This window comes from Capra hircus, chromosome 3 (assembly GCF_001704415.2).
Source record: "Capra hircus breed San Clemente chromosome 3, ASM170441v1, whole genome shotgun sequence".
Taxonomy (NCBI): Eukaryota; Metazoa; Chordata; class Mammalia; order Artiodactyla; family Bovidae; genus Capra; species Capra hircus.
This window is the reverse complement of record NC_030810.1, coordinates 90,787,868-90,807,697: the sequence shown is the minus strand read 5'-3', so window position 1 is coordinate 90,807,697 and position 19,830 is coordinate 90,787,868. Positions and strand designations below refer to the sequence as shown.

The 19,830-nt window shown below is 38.7% G+C and overlaps 1 protein-coding gene across 2 annotated transcripts in view; it reads right to left on the bottom strand.

The window, feature by feature from the left end:
- The window catches only part of MAGI3 (membrane associated guanylate kinase, WW and PDZ domain containing 3), a 238,116-nt gene that overhangs the window by 57,012 nt on the left and 161,274 nt on the right, over window positions 1–19,830 (bottom strand). For both annotated transcript variants that reach the window (XM_018045931.1, XM_018045932.1), the window contains exons 6-7: window positions 16,494–16,573; window positions 698–755 (exon numbers count right to left, since the gene is read on the bottom strand). In XM_018045931.1, coding sequence (XP_017901420.1) covers window positions 698–755; window positions 16,494–16,573 — 138 coding nt within the window. The remainder of the gene's footprint in view (window positions 1–697; window positions 756–16,493; window positions 16,574–19,830) is intronic.

Here is a 19,830-nt window from a genome sequence, read left to right as displayed (position 1 = left end):
TCTGCCTGGTAGTAGACATGACTGAGGTCAAAATTCTATCTATATCATCTGGAAAGAAAGCAATCCCAATGATCATAACAATGTAGCAATTAGATAAATGAAGAAAAGGGAAGGAAAAATCAGAAGTTGATGTTATCCTAATTTCTCTGGCTAACATAGGCAGGTGTTTGATCCTCTATTCCAACACAGATTTACGTTTAAATTTAACTATAGCAGCTGTGTCAGAAGCAACTTTCACCTCCAAAAAGAAAACTAAGTTTTCCTTGATTAACTCCTTAAAAAAGAGAACAGTTGTAATCATGTACTTGAAAACTGTGGATCACTCTGATGCAATGCCCTTAAAGGCCTTTCATCGCCTTCAGAATCACGCAGGTGTGCTGTTGAAAGTGACCTTACTCGTTCACCTTTCGTTTTCTATCCACTACTTCTCTTTCCAGAGGCCGGAGCAGTACTGATGACATCTCCAGCTATTAATCATCTGAGCAACATACCCTAGCTCTCTATCTTTACTTCAAAACCAACCTCTACGGAGCACAGAATCAGGGAAGCAAATGCCCACTGTCCTGACCTTCTCATCCCACTGGTGGCAAAACCTGAAAGCAGGATTGCAGAAGCGTAAGGTACTTCATTCACTCCCTAAAACTGTGCAATGAAAGGGAAACATTTGGGAAAGCATAAACTGAGGTAACAAACTTACTCAACATAGTATGTCCCATATTGAGGGTCCTCTATTTTCTCCCAGCCGTAAGGAAGTTCTGCAAATTAAAAAGAAAAGAAAAAAAAGAATTGAGTGAAATGCCAGTTTCAAAACCAACAAGAAAGGAATTTACCAAGTGAATTCCTGTCTTTTATTTCATTACACTGATATTTGGGAGACGATAAGGTAAGAACTCACTTTCAAAATACCAACAGAGTTTGACTCGAGTGGCTTCTTCAATAACTAGCAAATGTCTTAGCAAGTAATCAGAAGCAGAGAACAAAAGACAACATTAAACTCGAAGGTGTTTATTTGAATCATGAGTCATAAAAATGCTAGGTATTTAAAAAATCACCTGGTGTAATTATTTCATTTAAATAGCTTTATAGCACTGATGTGAGACACAGCCTGCAAATCAATAACAAGCAGCAACTGCTTGTTAATTTTTTCACTATGATGCAAAGGAATTGTCGATTATTTCTGTTATCACATTCTAACCCACTTCTCTCCACAGAAAAGTCCAGTCTTGGATTTAAACCATTTCAAGTGGGTAATTTAGATTTGCTTAAAATCTAAGAAAATACCCCCTTTCTCTTGAAATAACAAGATCTAAGTGTCTGAAGGAAAACTACACAGTGCCTTGTGTAGAATCTCTATTTGTGTATGGTCACAAAGAAATATCTTACATAGAATTATTATGTATTATTGCAAGTAAAGTGACCAATAAAATATAATCGGAAAAATTAAAGGTAGTTGAATTTCTGATAGCCGAAAAAGAAAAAAAACTTTGGTCTTTTCCACATAAACTGACCCTGTCAAGAAAGAATCCTCTTTCCCTCCCACTCTGTCTGTTTTCCAAGGTAAGGCTGCTGAAGAATCTTTTTATTAGTCAGGCATGGTTTAAGTTGGCAGGAGTGTTCCTAGCAGGTGGTTTCTATTGCTATCAATTATACACAGGAGCTCAGCAAGAAGGAAGTTTTTAAAAAAAATCTACAGTTGTACTCTATGACGACCTCTCTTTGATTCTCAATTTCTTGTAGACTATGTTTCTGCTATAGTGAAACAGAGACACATATGCATACATATACAAACAACACATGCTAGGCAGCAAACAGGCTTAGAAAATATCAAAGAACTTATTAATTTCATATCATTAAGCTGCAGTACAATGGATCCACTTTGTAAGAAAAAACCCCATTGAACCTGATAAACAGTACAAACCGTTACGCTCTAATAAAAAGTATTATTCCACAGTCAGGAAAAAAGAAGAGAATAGATGACCAGCCTCCTAATGAAAAGCTCTGAATCATCTCCACCCCTTTTTCCCCAGCATAGTTCTCTGCTTATGTATATAATATTAACTGGTAGTTTTGAAGTCTGGTGAGCTTTTGCGGTTTTCCTTTGAAAAAATCTGGTTGAAATGTCTGAGATGGAAAAGATAAGAATAGCTGAAAAGTAACTACTATGTGAAAACAGATCAAAACAACTGAGAAGAACTGGGATATACTTCAGTTCACTTTGATCCTCCACAGCTACAAGGCAAACAATCATCAATTAAGTACAATATTTATGACTCATGTTAACAGAAAAAAGAACAAAGAGCATCACTCATCACCCAGTTCTACAAGGGTTAAGTTGCAACCCACTGCATCCTGAAAGCAATTCAGGATGAAAAAATAAAACAGGGTGAGGTGCTCTGTGCTTTGGATAAACGGGTCTTAGATAATCAGATGCATTATTGAAGGAAGAATTTCAATGACCCCAGTGACTTTTCTTCCCATACACAGAAAAGTACTAAGACCATTAACTTGAGATATCTATCTGTTCTTTGTGATTAGCAGTAATCTTTTACTAAAATGTATGCTTGACTACATAGATATTCTAACCAAAAAATTCATATACATCCTGGCTCCTCTCCTAGCTCTTGGAACAGATCCTCGGAGTTGCTGAGTGCCTGTTTCCTGGGGCATGGTCCTTAGTTAGACCCTAAATAAGAAAGCTCACAACTCTCCTTCATGTTGTGTGTTTTTCTGCAAGTCAACACGAAGCAACTGCTACATGAATAAAAGTATTTGTTGGATTGTATGAACAAGGAAACTGTGAAAAATGCTCTATAATAATATTACCAAAGCAATATCATGGAGAATTTCCTATGAGAGAGAGTTTTCTTTAATAGAAATTTTCTTGAAATAGCATGGGAACTCAATTGTGCTATGTAAGGATGAATTCTACAATGGTACCACACCTGGATTTATGCTCTGTGAGAATTCTGGAGAATTTAAGCAACTATAAATTCAAGGGATTAGCATTAAAAAGCACAGACATTACTTTGCCAACAAAGGTCTGTCTAGTCAAAGCTATGGTTTTTCCAGTAGTCATGTATGGATGTGAGAGTTGGACTATAAAGAAAACTGAGTGCTGAAGTACTGATGTTTTTGAACTGTGGTGCTGGAGAAGATTCTTGAGAGTCCTTTGGACTGCAGTGAGATCCAACCAGTCCATCCAAAAGGAAATCAGTCCTGAATATTCACTGGAAGGACTGATGCTAAAGCTGAAACTCCAACACTTTGGCCACCTGATGCAAAGAACTGACACATCTGAAAAGACTGATGCTGGGAAAGATTGAAGGCGGGAGGAGATGGTTGGATGGCATCACCAACTCAATGGACATGAGTTTGAAAAAGCTCTGGGAGTTGGTGATGGACAGGAAAGCCTGGTGTGCTGCAGTCCACAGGGTCGCAGAGTCGGACACAACTGAGTGACTGAACTGAACTGAATCAAGCAACTATAGAGATAGTTGAAATATTGCATTTGCTCCCTGAAAAATTCACTAAGAAGGATGTATTAATGCCTAATAAGAAAAAAGATCAACAAACATATATTTCGGTGTTAATGTGGAAGTTGAGTCAGCATTTTAGTTAGCACTTAAAGAAGCAACTAACAGATAGAGTACAGTCTTTTCTTTAGGAGAGTAAAGAAAGTGAAGTCGTTCAGTCGTGTCCGACTCTTTGCGACCCGCGGACTATAGCCCACCAAGCTCCTCCATCCATGGGATTCTCCAGGCAAGAATACTGGAGTGGGTTGCCATTTCCTTCTCCAGGGGATCTTCCCAACCCAGGGATCGAACCAGGGTCTACCCACATTGCAGGCAGACGCTTTTAACCTCTGCACCACCAGGGAAGCCCTTTAGGAGAGTAAACAAATTGCTAATTTATCTTCTGGATTACTCTTAGCAATCACTTTAAACCTTCACATGTGATAAGATCAGACAGGTTTTTGCAGGGTAGATTCATGCAGTTAAGGAAGTGATTGTTACTTGCCCACCTAAACTAAAGGTAATAAAACCTAGACTAAAATACCTAACAATTTTATACACTATCCAGTGAGTCAATTCATTTACTGAATTTCTCCCTTTTCTTTCCTTTTTTTCCCTTTCTTCCTCCTCTTCCTCCCCTCTCCTTCCTTATGCAAAAACAAAAATTAGAAACACAGTTCTTGACATCAAGGAGTTCATAGTGGAAAAGTGAAGACAGAAAAGAGAAACGATATAGTGAAATAGAAAGTGTGAAGGCGTTAGTTGCTCAGTTGTGTCCAACTCTGCAACCCCATGGACTATGGCTTGCCAGGCTTCCCCATCCATGGGATTTTCCAGGCAAGAATACTGGACTGGGTTTCCCTTTCCTTCTCCAGGGGATCTTCCCAACCCAGGAATTGAACCTGGGTCCCCTGCATTGCAAGCAGACACTTTACTGTCTGAGCTATCAGGGAAGCATAATAATGAAACAAACAAGCTTTTGAGGGAGAGCTGAGGAACACCACCACTTGCTTGGTAAAACAGTTATCAGAAAAGTATTCTAGAAGACAGTGACGTTTGAGTAGTCTTAAAGAATGAGTTGGGATTGGTGAGAGGGAGGCCATTTCATTGATCAAAGAGCACTGAGGCATTAAAAATGGCTGGCATTTTCAGTAATTACAAATAATTTATAGGACTAGAGTGAAGTACGTATGCCGGGGGCTTGTCTTATAATAGGAACCAAAACACATTTCTGGAGTGCTGGGTTAAGGAGTTTGGCCTTTATTTTGATGATGATGAAACTGATTAAACTGGACTGTGACATGATTAAATTAGATTTGGGGATGTTATGGGTAACAGTAATAAAGGATGAAATAGATGGAGTGGAGTGAAAATAAAGGCAGGCAAATAAGAAAATCATTAATAGCCTAGATAAGAAATTGTGAAGGCTGGAGCTAAGGCACTGGTAGTGGGAATACAGAGAAAGAATGGATAACAGACAAGCAAGTTGAAGCAACAGAACTTAATGACTAGCACGAAGATCGTGGGAGGGGAGGAGGTCAAGATGATACCCAGGTTAATGGCTATTTAAGCATAAATATGATACATTATACAATATTTATTGGATACCTATGGAAACAGCTGTGAGAAGAGGAAAGAAGTGTTAATTTGGATTTAGAGGCATTTAGGAGACAGTCTGGAGGAGGAAGTGGCAACCCACTCCAGTCCTCTTGCCTGGAGAATCCCATGGAGAGAGGAGCCTAGCGGGCTACAGTCCATGGGGTGGCAAAGAGCTGGACACGACTGAAGTGACTGAGACAGCACAGGAGACAAATAATAAGAAAAAAAATGAGGAGCACCCCTGGACACTTAAGAGAGGGCATATTTTTTAAAGTCAGAGTTGATAGAACTTGATACTTAGCTGCAATGAAGAAGCCAGGGTGAGGAAAAAGTTGAGGATGATAACCAGTTTCAGGCTTACAGAACTGGGAGGATGTAAGGTCAGCTGGTGACGGCAGGAAGTGCAGGTATACAAAAGACTTAACTCAGTTTGGAAGTTGTTGCATTTGAGGGGCTATGCAACATCCTTGTAGAGATACCTAACAATTTCTTGGAAATATGAACCTGGTCCTGTTCTCAAAAGAGAAACAGAGGAAGATAAAAGATCTGGGAGACACTGCAATTAAAGCTATGGCAGTGGACAAAATTACTGAGGTAAGTTGTGAATAGAAAAGATGGAGAATAGAAGCTTAGGAGCATTACCAATTCAAGGAGCAGAGTAAGTAAGAATGGGGGAATGGAGTCAAAGAAGACAGACGAGGAGAGCACGGTCAACACGAACAAATGCTTTATAAAGCTGTCAGGACTGGAGATAGGGGCTAAAAGGAGTCCACTAAATCTGGCAATCAGGCAGGTGGTTATGGGTAACATTGAGAAAAGCAGTTTCACTAGAAAGGTAGAGGGCAAAATTCAGCATGCTGCTGCTGCTGCTGCTGCTGAGTCGCCTCAGCCGTGTCCGACTCTGTGCGACCCCATAGACGGCAGCCCACCAGGCTCCCCAGTCCCTGGGATTCTCCAGGCAAGAACACTGGAGTGGGTTGCCATTTCCTTCTCCAACGCATGAAAGTGAAAAGTGAAAGTCAAGTCGCTCAGTTGTGTCCGACTCTTCACAACCCCATGGACTGCAGCCCACAAGGCTCCTCCGCCCATGGGATTTTCCAGGCAAGAGTACTGGACTGGGGTGCCATTGCCTTCTCTGAAAATTCAGCATACTGTAGTACTAAAGAGTAAATTGTGGAGTCCATAAGAAATAGCCTTCTTGTTTTGTTTTGGAAACTCAGTTATTTAAAAAAAAAAAAAAGGCAGTTTGAGAACTCTGGAAGAGAAGATAGGAAAGACCTAACCATATTTTCCTATTTTAAAAGCTAAAGCACCTTCCCTGTGCCAAAAGTTGACTCAAAAAGCAAAACTATTTCTGGCATATCAAGACGCTTGATTGGTTCTAAGGCCCATGAAATTATCATTCCTCTTCTCCAAATAGCAATTTTCTTATTTAAATATATACATTATAATCGTTTTCTCTTTGTGGAGCTCTATTCAACTGATAATTTTCTTTTACCATTCTCTAAATTCTATAAAGGTATCAACATGAACACATTTTAATAAAAATGTCTTTAGTAAAAAATTTAATCTTTCTTTCATCATGAGAGAAAAGTAGTGAGCTGAAAGTAAAATGGATTCCTGATGTTGAATTTTTAAGATAACCATTTAATTAACACATTAATTATTTTGAGTGGAAGACAAACATGCACACTCATTAAACCATCAGATATGGTATAAAATCACAGGTTATGAATAGCAAAAGACTAGGGGGGAAAGGGCAAGTTTTAGGAACTGTAAAGTTTTTCTAGATCTTAAATGTTCAGCAAAAGGCAAACAATATCTTAAACTATAAAAACTTACATTTAACATGCTGTTATTACTATCCCTTTTACTAGCATCTACTCTGTGCAAGATACTATGGAGACTACAATGTAAGTTAGATATAGTATAGTCTGCAAATAGCCCATTGTAGGGCTATTTCTCCCCTATTCAGAGAAGAGACCAAGTGTATGGCAAATGTGGTAATGAGGCTGGGGATAAAACAAACAGGCTCCAGGTTCCAAATTTTGGGGTCCCCAAAGGGAAACAAAAATGCAAAAAAGCAAAATGGCTGTCTGGGAAAGCCCTTGCAAATAGCTGTGAAAAGAAGAGAAGTGAGATCAATGCAAAGAAATAGAGGGAAACAAGAGAATGGGAAAGACTGGAGATCTCTTCAAGAAAACTAGAGATACCAAGGGTACATTTCATGCAAAGATGAGCTCGATAAAGGACAGAAATGGTATGGATCTAACAGAAGCAGAAAATATTAAGAAGAGGTGCCAAGAATACACAGAAGAACTGTACAAAAAAGATCTTCACGACCCAGATAATCTTGATGGTGTGATCACTCACCTAGAGCCAGACATCCTGGAATGTGAAGTCAAGTGGGCCTTAGACAGCATCACTACAAACAAAGCTAGTGGAGGTGATGGAATTCCAGTTGAGCTATTTCAAATCCTGAAAAATGATGCTGTGAAAGTGCTGCACTCAATATGCCAGCAAATTTGGAAAACTCAGCAGTGGCCACAGGACTGGAAAAGGTCAGTTTTCATTCCAATTCCAAAGAAAGGCAATGCCAAAGAATGCTCACACTACCTCACAATTGCACTCATCTCACATGCTAGTAAAGCCATGCTCAAAATTCTTCAAGCTAGGCTTCAGCAATACATGAACCGTGAACTTCCAGATGTTCAAGCTGGTTTTAGAAAAGGCAGAGGAACTAGAGATCAAATTGCCAGCATCCACTGGATCATGGAAAAAGCAAGAGAGTTCGAGAAAAACATCTATTTCTGCTTTATTGTCTATGCCAAAGCCTTTGACTGTGCGGACCACAACAAACTGTGGAAAATTCTGAGAGAGATGGGAATACCAGACCACCTGACCTGCCTCTTGAGAAACCTATATGCATGTCAAGAAGCAACAGTTAGAACTGGACATGGAACAACAGACTGGTTCCAAATAGGAAAAGAGGTACATCAAGGCTGTATATTGTCACCCTGCTTATTTAACTTCTATGCAGAGTACATCATGAGAAACGCTGGGCTGGAAGAAGCACAAGCTGGAATCAAGATTGCCGGGAGAAATATCAATAACCTCAGATATGCAGATGACACCACCCTTATGGCAGAAAGTGAAGAGGAACTAAAAAGCCTCTTGATGAAAGTGAAAGAGGAGAGTGAAAAAGTTGGCTTAAAGCTCAACATTCAGAAAATGAAGATCATGGCCTCTGGTCCCATCACTTCATGGGAAATAGACGGGGAAACAGTGGAAACAGTGTCAGACTTCATTTTTTTGGGCTCCAAAATCACTGCAGATGGTGATTGCAGCCATGAAATTAAAAGACGCTTACTCCTTGGAAGAAAAGTTATGACCAACCTAGATAGCATATTGAAAAGCAGAGACATTACTTTGCCAACAAAGGTCCATCTAGTCAAGGCTATGGTTTTTCCAGTGGTCATGTATGGATGTGAGAGTTGGACTGTGAAGAAAGCTGAGCGCTATGGAATTGATGCTTTTGAAGTGTGGTATTGGAGAAGACTCTTGAGAGTCCCTTGGACTGCAAGGAGATCCAACCAGTCCATCCTAAAGGAAATCAGTCCTGGAATTTCTTTGGAAGGAATGATGCTAAAGCTGAAACTCCAGTACTTTGGCCACCTCATGCGAAGAGTTGACTCATTGGAAAAGACTCTGATGCTGGGAGGGATTAGGGGCAGGAGGAGAAGGGGACGACAGAGAATGAGATGGCTGGATGGTATCACCAACTCGATGGACATGAGTTTCGGTGAACTCCAGGAGTTGGTGATGGACAGGGAGGCCTGGCGTGCTGCGATTCATGGGGTCACAAAGAGTCGCACACGACTGAGGGACTGAACTGAACTGAAAGGGAAATGCAGGTTACTATGTAGCTCAGTTGGTAAAGAATCTGACTGCAATGCCGGAGACCCATGTTCCATTCCTGGGATGAGAAGATCCCCTGGAGAAGGAAAAGGCAACCCATTCCAGTATTCTTGTCTGGAGAATCCCATAGACAAAGGAGCTTGGCAGGCTACAGTCCATGGGATCGCAAGAGTCAGACACAATTTAGTGACTACACCACCACCATAGGGAAATACAGGTGATTTTGCAAAGGCATATCCAGTAATAGGGGTGGGGGAGTAACTCTTGGATTAAAACGCTTTCAACATCACTGGAATACCGAGTGCAACTTTGGTTGCTCTATCTTATGAACTGAAGTGGTTTGCCATTCCCTTCTCCAATGGACCACATTCTGTCAGACCTCTCTACCACGACCCGTCCGTCTTGCGTGGCCCCACCCGGCATGGCTTAGTTTCATTGAGTTAGACAAGCTGTGGTCTGTGTGATCAGATTGGCTAGTCGTCTGTGATTGTGAGCGCAGAAGAACTGACGCTTTTGAACTGTGGTGTTGGAGAAGACTCTTGAGAGTCCCTTGGACTACAAGGAGATTCAACCAGTCCATCCTGAAGGAAATCAGTCCTGGGTGTTCACTGGAAGGAATGACGTTGAAGCTGAATCTCCCAATATTTTGGCCACCCGATGTGAAGAGCTGACTCATTTGAAAAGACCCTGATTTTGGGAAAGATTGAGGGCAGGAAGAGAAGGGGATGACAGAGGATGAGATGGTTGGATGCCATCACTGACTCAATGGACATGAGTTTGGGTAAACTCTGGGAGCTGGTGATGGACACGGAGGCCTGGAGTGCTGCGATTTATGGGGTCACAAAGAATCGGACACAACTGAGCAACTGAACTGAACTGAACTGATCTTAAGAACGATACAATTAAGATCACCATGTAATGTATTTTCCACTTTTGAGAGTGAAAGGAGACACTATTATTAATTACACTGGGACAGTAGGAATAAGAAGGATTAGTCCTTCACCAACCAAGGTCTACAGTCACCCATAAGGTAAAGAGCTTTAGGGGAACACACTTTTTCAGAGAATCATTTTCAATTTCCTGAGCCCCTCTACTTTGTTCTCCAAGGAAGAAAGAAGGTCTTATTTAACAGGTGAGTTTTAGAGAATGAATTCAATGTGTTTGGCTCAGGGCCTTTTGGGTCCTCCTGCGGTTTCAGATGCTAGCCTGCCTGCAGAGAGGGTGCTGTCTGGTCTTTTGCCATATCTGCCTTGTGGGAGAAGCCAAACAACTGAGACAGAGGCTGGAGATTGAGTGCTTAAGTCTCCCTCTGGTAGGGGTGAAATATTAGTGAGCCCAATATAGGTGTGGCACTAAGCCGTGTTCACTCATCAGACGGTATTCTAATCTCATCTTCGTTTCCTATGTCTTACTTCTCTATTGACTCCTCACTAATGAATGAAGATGGATTTTTCTCTTTTCTTTTTCTGGCCAGGAGCCATGTGGGATCCCAACCTGCCACACCAGGGATTGAACGCTTGCCCTCTGCATTGAAAGTGTGGAGTCTAACCACTGGACCACCAGGAAGTCCCAAGACAGAATTATTATTTTTTGCTTCCCCAGAACCCTAAGGAGATTAAAGATTATTTTCAAGAAGGATGTCCAAAGGATAGCGTGGCTTCTTTCCTTCTTTTCCTCCTCCTTTCCTTCCAAGCATTTAAGTCTCAACTGAAGGGATATATAGATAAGACAGAATTACTGCTCTTACAGAGTATAGGTATCTAGTAACAATGCAATGTCGTGGGTGCTACAATAGAAACATGCTGTGCACAGAGGCAAGAACACCTAATGCTGACCTGGAAGAGAACAGCAGAGGAGGCTACAAAAATTATACATTTGAGCTTAAAAGGATAAGCAGATATAAGCCAAGTGGACACAGGGAACAAGGTTGGTTCCTGGCATAAGAAACAGGCATAACTGGCAAAGATAAAAATATGTCATATTTATGGTATGAAAATACTTTGAGAAAGAAATAAAGAATACAGTTCAGTCACAAAAAATCTTCACTACCCTCCCAAGTAGTCTAGACTTTATTCTGCTACAGTAGGGAGCCATTAACTAAAATGGGGAGAGGTATGAAGGCAGTTGTATTTTGGAAAGAGTAATGGATAATGTAGCTTAACTTTTTTGATCATGTAGTCTCATCAATTAAAAATCTGACCATGTACTTCCAAGAGATTTACATATTCATAGACATAGATATACTAATCTACTAACATATACATAATAAGCATATACAAAATAGACATTTAAAAAGGAGATAAAGACTAAATAAACAATTATCCCAATTTTACCTCAACGTGGCTAAAAAGAGCTCTTATGAGGTGTATGAGAAGTGTCAGCTCCCCCATTTTCTCAGTGTTACCTTGGGCTTGCATATCTGTATTCCCTTTAATCACCAGTGTCTTTGTAGAAATCCTTTTAAGCCACATTTTCACTTTGTGTAAATTAAAAACCATGTAACACGGTCTATAAATCCACTTAACTGTGCACAAGTAAACTCAAAAACTTTACAGGGCTCCTGACAGAAGCAAAGGAGTCACCTTCATTCTTCCTTTAAGACACTCTGAGGAGTGTGCATGATAATCTGACAAACAGAATGAAGTAGAATACCAGTGCCAATCTGTATGTAAAATAGTAGAGAAGTTTATTTTTTCCCAATAAAAACATGATACTGACATTTTCTTCCTGTACCCAAATTGTTGGAACACCATCATTTATTTTACAGACCACTGGCATAAAAGATACATTGGAGAACTGTAGGAAAAAAAAGACCAGAATAATCCAAATGTGTGGTAGTTAGAGGAAGGGAGAGGATGGTATTAAAAGAAAAAAAGAAAAAGCATGAATAGAGAATAGGGAGCATAGGGAGCTATATGAAAAAGCAAACATAGCAAAATGATCATTATAATATATGTATTCACTGAGAAACTCAGTTTTTCTATATGTTGGAAATTTTTCATAATAATATATTATTATATAAAAATATAGAAAAAAGAAAGAGCAGCAGGGATTGGAAACTATATAGGGGACAGAGCAAGAGGAGAAGCAGTAGCAAATAGGACTCAAAGGATTTTGCCCAGATGATTATAAGGATGGTACCTAAGAGAGAAGGCAAAATGTGGGGACTGTGGGAGAAAGATGCTAAATTCAGTTTTAAATATGTTTATCTGAAGTGCCAGTAGGGCAATCAAAGAGAAAGTCTCAAAAGTAGTAGGGTATACAGAAACAGGATTCAGACGGACAACACTAGAGATTCAGACAAGGAGACTAGCTACAGTAAGTTGATAGTTAAGGCTATGAAAATAAATACATTCTACAAGGGAAAACAGGAAAAGGCAGAGAACTGAACTGAAACAATCAGCTGGTAGGAAAATGAATGAAAGTGCGAAAGGGTTAGTCGCTCAGTCATGTCCGACTCTTTGCAACCCAATGGACTGTAGTCAGCAGGTTCTCCTGTCCATGGAATTCTCCAGGCAAGAATACTGGAGTGGCTTGCCGTTCCCTTCTCCAGGGGATCTTTCTGACCCAGGAATCAAACCTGGGTCTCCTGCCTTGCAGGCAGATTCTTTATCATCTAAGCCACCAGGGAAGCCCTAGAAAAAGAAAAGGAACGGAGCCAGCAAAAGAGACATCCTGAAAAGACAAATACCACATTCATCATCTTTAAAAAGTCCAATTCTATAATATTACATACTCTAGATTACCTTCACAATAGCTGATTTCACCTTAAGAAACTTACTGTGAAAAGCCTTAGGGAAGGACAAGGGAAGTGTGTTATAAAAAGTTATTTTAAAAATTGTTTGAGGTATAATTTGTATTCACCACAATGCACAGATCTTAAGTGCTCATGTAATGATTAAAATATCAATGTACGTGCTTGTTCAAGTGCAAAGAATGAGCTCCAGCAACTGCAGGTGCCTATATAACCATCACCCCAAACAAGATGGAAAGGATGTCCATCATTCCAGAGAATTTATTTCAATTCACTATTCTACCCTCCTTCCCCATCATTTCCTGACTTCTATTAGCACAGATTAATTTTCATGTTCTTGGACTTTAAATAATGGTTAATTGAGTACTCATTCTTTTGGATCTGGCTTCTTTCATTCAACATGTTTCTGAGGTTCATCCATGTTGTTGAATGTTATCGACAGCTTTTTCTTCGTATTGATGAGTAGTATTTCATTGCACGAATAAACCACAAACTGTTTATCCATTATCCTGTTGAATATTTGGGATGTTTTGAGGTTGGAACTATTATGAATAAGGCTGTTATGATCATTCAGGTGAAGTCTTCGGGGAAATATTATGTTTTCATTTTTCTTGATATAATACCTCATAGGAAACTGCCAAAATTTCTCCAGTTTTTACATAATTTTACATCCCTACCAACATGTACAAATCCAAATGCTCTACAATCACCAAAGTTTAGTATTGTCAGTGTATTTGACTTTAGCCCTTCTAGGGGGTGTGAATAAATCATAGAGACAATTAGTGATAAGCACATTTTTAATGCTTTTTTTAAAAATTGAGGTATAGTTGATGTACATATCTTTTCATGTTCTTATTGGCTATTCTCTGTCTTTTGTAAACCATCTGTTCAAATTCTTTGACCATTTTAAAAAGCAACTTTATTGAGGTATAATTTACACATCACATAAAACTCTTCTGTTTTATAAAATGTACCATTCATTGACTTTAATAATTTACTGAGTTTTGCAGCTATCTACCACAATCCAGTTTTGGAAAATTCCCATGAACCCAATATGGTTCCTTGTGCTGTGTGCTCAGTCGCTCAGTTATACCCAACTCTTTGCAACCCCATGGACTGTAGCTCACCAGGCTCCTGAGTCCATGAAATTTTTCAGGCAAGAATTTTGAAGTGAGTTGCCATTTCTTACTCTAGAGGATCTTCCTGACACAGGGATTGAACCTGAGTCTCTTGAGTTTCCTGCACTGGTAGGCAGATTCTTTACCATTGTGCCATCTGGGAAGCCTATCCCTTGTGCTATTTATAATTAATCTCTATCCCCTTCCTTAGCCTGGACAACCACTAATCTGCTTTGGCTCTATAGATTTGCCTACTATAGACATTTCATATGAATGAAGTCATGCAATAGCTAATCTTTTGTGTCTAGTTTCTTTCACTTGGCATAACATTTTTTGAGGTTCATTCATGTCATAGTATACATAGTATTTAATTTCTTTTTCTTGCTGAATAATATTCCATTCATTGTTTGATGGACAACTGAGTTGTTTCCACTTTTTAGCTATCAGGAATAGTGCTACTATAAAAATTTACATTCAAGTGCTTGTGTGGACATACATTTTCATTCCTTTTGGATAGATATCTAGGAGTGGAAATTTATATTTAACCTTTCAAGAAGCTGCCAAGCTCTTCTTCAAAGCAGTTGTACTATTTTACATTCTGCCCAGCAATATGCAACAGTTATAGTTTTTCCTCCATCTTTGCTAATCTTAAAGTCCTGAAGATACCTTCCCGTATTGTACTCTAGAAGCTTTAGGCTTCTAGCTATTGTGACTAGATCACTGAGCCATCTGAAATTAATTTCTGTATATGGAGTAAAGGTATAGTTGAAATTAATTTCTCCTTCTGAATAGCCAGTTGTTTCAGCACCATTCGTTAGAGATTTTCCTCCCCTTGTTGAACTGACTTGGCACGTAGGCTGCAAACTAAGTGATCACATATGTGTGCATCTATTTCTGGATTCTCTTACCCTATTCCACTGATCCATTTGTCTATCCTATGGAGAGAGAACACTCTTGATTACTATAGCTCATAGCAAGCCTTCAAACCTGGTAGCCTAAGTCCTTTATCTTTGTCCTTTTTTAAGACTGTCTGGCTAACTAAAGCCTTTGTACACTATTTCCATATATATATATGTTTTCAAGTAACTTAATTTTTTAAGTTTATTTTTGGCTGAGCTGGGTCTGTGCTGCTGCACAGGCTTTTCTCTAGTTGCGGACGGTGGGCTGCTCTCGAGGTGCGATGTGCAGGCTTCTCGTTGTGGTGGCCCCTCTTGAGGAGCACAGTCCCCAGGACGTGAGGGCTTCAGTAGCTGCAGCTCCTGGTGTCTAGAGCACAGGCTCAGTAGTTGCGATGCATGGGCGTAGCTGCCCTGCGGCATCTTCCAGGATCAGGGATTGAACCTGTATCTCCTGCACTGGCAAGCAGATTCTTTACCACGAAGCCACCAGAGAAGACTTTTCATACATATTTTAGAATCAGCTTGTCAGTTTCTTAAAAACAGACTTTTAGAATTTTGATTGGGATTGTATAGAACCTAGATATCAATTTAAGGAGAATGAACATCATTATTAATAATATGTGTCATCCTATCTATATTGTATATCAATAAACACAGGATATTGCCTCAATTATTTTAGGTCTTCATTGATTTATTTCAGTGATGTTTTATAGTTTTTAGTGTAGAGGACTTGCACATCCTTCAGTAGATTTACTCTAAGGTATCCTTTCTTTATATAATTACAAATAAATTTTAAATATTTCATTTTCTACTTATTCCTAAAAAAGCCTCTCATGCTGAAAAAATATGTATAAATTCTGCTTATATGTTTTCTTCATAGATCAAAATTTAATCTTTAGGAGGACTATCTGAATCTCATCCTAATCCACCTGTTTTTTTTTAAACTAAGGTATATAATTTCTGAGAGTCATACAAAAGAAATGCAAATTTTATTCACAAATGAATAAACTTTATACTCAAGAAGGCATAGCAAACATTTTGGTTGGGGTAAATTCTATACTTGTTTGTAAGACCATACCATTAAACAGAACCTATGATATATAAGATACAAGCATGATTTTATATGATATATAATTATATCTTATATATATTATTATACATCATATATCTTATATATATATAAGATATAAGCATTATTATTATTATAAATAATGTGTGGGGTAGAGGATATATTAGAAACTCTCACTGAGTTTCTGTTGTTGCTCTAAATGGCTAAGGATTATAGATACTGGCATATCTATCTTAGTGAAACAATTAAATATATTTTTGAGGGAGTAGCAGGCATTATGAGGTTACTCTGTGATTCAGAATGTACCTAACTTACTAAAATTTTTATTTAGAATTTTTAAAGTTTGTTTTAAAAAACAAATGTCTAAAAAATGGCAAATTTATTTTTAATCAAGATTTTCTTTAAAGGATTTAGTTGTATATTTCTCAAAAATCAAAGACTCATAAAATTAGATGCAATAACCAAATGACCAGAATCAGCTGAGAATGATAGATATCTACCCACTGCTTATGGGCATATGCACATTGCGGTTTGTTTAGGGTTTTGGAAAATTCATTATGTAAGCAGGAAGAGCAAGAAGGGATACAGAGAACAATATGGTATAAAAGGTTTCTAAATCTCTACCTCCGTCTTCACAGTCTTCAGGGGCTTTGGCTTTCTTACAAAGACGAGGATCCAACCAGGTGGTTGTCTTGGTATTGTGGCTGCAGAACAAAGATTTCAATTAGAAACAGTAAAGTAAAGAGGGAGAAAAGTATTTCAAAAGCAAAGATAAAAAGTGAATAAAAGGTATATGGTGTTTGAACATTTATCTCCTCTAGGCTTCATTTGTATACCCCTGATTCAATAGTGGTGTTGTTCTCAGACTATTACTTCAAAATAGTCATAAAGGAAAGGTGATGCTAGAGGCACTAATCGAGAATGAAGGCTCTGAAGAAGGGATAAAATGCTAAGTGCATAATAACAGATGTTTATCTAAGCAGCCAAAAATGTTTCAAAGGGTGGGCACATGGCCCCATACTGTGCCAAAAAGCTGCCCTTGAAAGCCCTGCTTTCTTGCTGGCTGAATTCCTTCCTGTTTCCAAAAAACACTGTCTTTCTTAGGTGCCTGTGATGTCTGGGCATTGTGTTGGGGATTGGGAATAAAGAGATGAACAATCAGATAGAGCCTCTTCCTTCACTGGGACTCTCAAAAAGGTGAAATAATGTAAAAAGTTGTTAAGTATCTGTTTCTGCAACATGCAAGTAAAAATCATGGGTATAGTAAAACTCAACTCTACAAAACTAAATTTTCAACAGTGAAAGTGAAAGTCGCTCAGTCATGTACGACTCCTTGTGACCCCATGGACTATACAGTCCATGGAATTCTCCAGGCCAGAATACTGAAGTGGGTAGCCTTTCTCTTCTCCAGGAGATCTTCCCAATCCAGGGATCAAACCCAGGTCTCCCACATAGCAGGTGGATTCTTTACCAGCTGAGCCATGAGGGAAGCCCAACAATACAGGAGTGGGTAGCCTGTACCTTCTTCTCCAGCGGATCTTCCCACCCAGGAATTGAACCGGGGTCTCTTGTATTGCAGGCGGATTCTTTACCAACTGAGCTATCAGGGAAGCCCTTTCAACACTCTGGACTACATATTTAACATGAAAAAAAAAAAAAGAAGAAGAAGAACAAAAAGATCCTCCTCATCCCTTTTGAAGTAGGGCACAGATGCTTTTTAACAGCGAGGTCTGTTTCATTTCATTATAGGCCACAATCAGTTAGGTCACCATGCAGTAAACACTAATGTTAAAACAAAGCTACAATACTGCTGAGTAGACAGAGTTATAGCTTAAGTATCTGAAGTATGAGGATATTAAAGAAAGAAAAATCCTGGAAGAAAATATATAGGAAGGCAATAAAATACAAAATTAAAGCTATCATCAAAGCAGAGGAAGAAGAACAATGCGATTAAAGAAATTAACTCACTAATCTCTATGTTGACCACTCTTAGGAAATGAAGCCAGTGGTTTCGAGGAATTAATCACACCTCCTATCCTTTTTCTAACCCCTGAGCTACTTACAGAGCTAGCTATGCAGTCACTTCCTACACATTGCCAGGTCAGATACTAGTTGGTAGACTGTGGAATACTTTTTTTGTATGCTGAATAATAGATAATCTAAGTAAGAGAAATCAGGATTGTCTGTGTTACCCATTCTGTCAAAGAGATAATTTCCCCAAACCAAAACCAGTAAAATCAGTTTAAGCAAAATGAAAATGATCAGGATTCTAAAGTTGCCTACGAACATGTAGATTGTTAGAGGGAAAAAAAAAAAAATCATGGACATATCTAGCTAAACTAATTTCAAAATTGCTACTTGAGAAAAGCTTAACTTTGGTTCCAAAGACTCAAACTTTGTATTGATAAACCAGCAAATGGAGGTGACCTGCTAGGACTTTACTCATTATTCCCCAAAGTAAAGAAACACTCATGGGGTCTGCTGCTGCTGCTAAGTCACTTCAGTCGTGTCCAACTCTGTGCGACCCCATAGACAGCAGCCCACCAGGCTCCCCGTCCCTGGGATTCTCCAGGCAAGAACATTGGAGTGGGTTGCCATTTCCTTCTCTAATGCATGAAAGTGAAAAGTCAAAGTGAAGTTGCTCAGTCATGTCCAACTCTTAGCGACCCCAGGGACTGCAGCCCACCAGGCTCCTCCATCCATGGGATTTTCCAGGCAAGAGTACTGGAGTGGGGTGCCATGGGGTCTATTAGACTCAACTATTAATAGTCTCTTTTTGCAAATTCATGATTTAACAGCAGCAGTAACACAGACCAATCACATTCGCTACAGCAAACAAGAGAGCTTTATCTAGTAGCACATAATATTCAGTATATTCTAGACATTAACCCTTTATCAGATATATGGTGTGCAAATATTTTTTATCTCTTAGGTGGCTTTTTCACTCTGTTGATTGTTTCCTGTTGCTGCACAGAAGTTTAAAAGTTTGAAATAGTTCCTCATGTCTATTTTCGCTTTTGTTGCCTGTGCTCTGATATCATTTCCAAGAAGGCCTTGCCAAATTCAATGTCATGGAGCTTTTCCCCTACGTCTCCTATTGCTTCAGATCTTACATTGAGACCTTTAATACATTTTAATAATGATTATTGATAAAAACATTTCTTTTATAAATTCTCCCCTCTGCCCCCAGAAAGTACTAACTTACCTCTGCAGGATGAAATACTCTCAGATTCAATATCTCACAATGTGCTTCTAAAGACATCTTAGCCTCTTTCAGGGACTCTACATTGTACTTGGGGGTTTAGTTTTAAAGTTAATATGAAAGTCAAAAATCTAAATTACCCTTAAAAAAAAAAACCCTTGAATTGTCCACAGAGAAGAGCATACCTGATTTTGTCCATTTTTGTATAATCCTGGTCATTAATGCCTATATAAATGTATAATGTAATCAATAAAGTACCACATATGGTAAAAAAAAATAAAGTACACTGTACATAAAATATACATCTTTTAAACAATACAATCTTACTTGGTATAGTACAATGCTCACTGTATGGTAAAGCTGTGGAATTTGGAACATATTGAGTCAACTGGTTTAAGTCTCCCACCTCTAATTCCTTTCTGCGTACATACATATTTTTTTAGTGTAATTCAGCCCCAGTATTTTAATTGTTATTTAACTGTTATAGTCTATTACCTTACTACATTCATATTCTACCTCTGGGCAAAGAACTTTAAAGAGAATTATATCTGAATGGCAACATAAAAATACTTCATATTGTATATTTGCATAATTATTTGTATAATATTTGTTCTCAGGTACAAACATGAAATTTTAGATTGATCAAACACATATGGCATCTTACAAACCAAAAAATGTATTTATACTTAATAATGCTTTTTCATAGAATAGTTTTATTTTTTGTGAATTTATATTGTACCAATTGCTCTGAGGATCAGT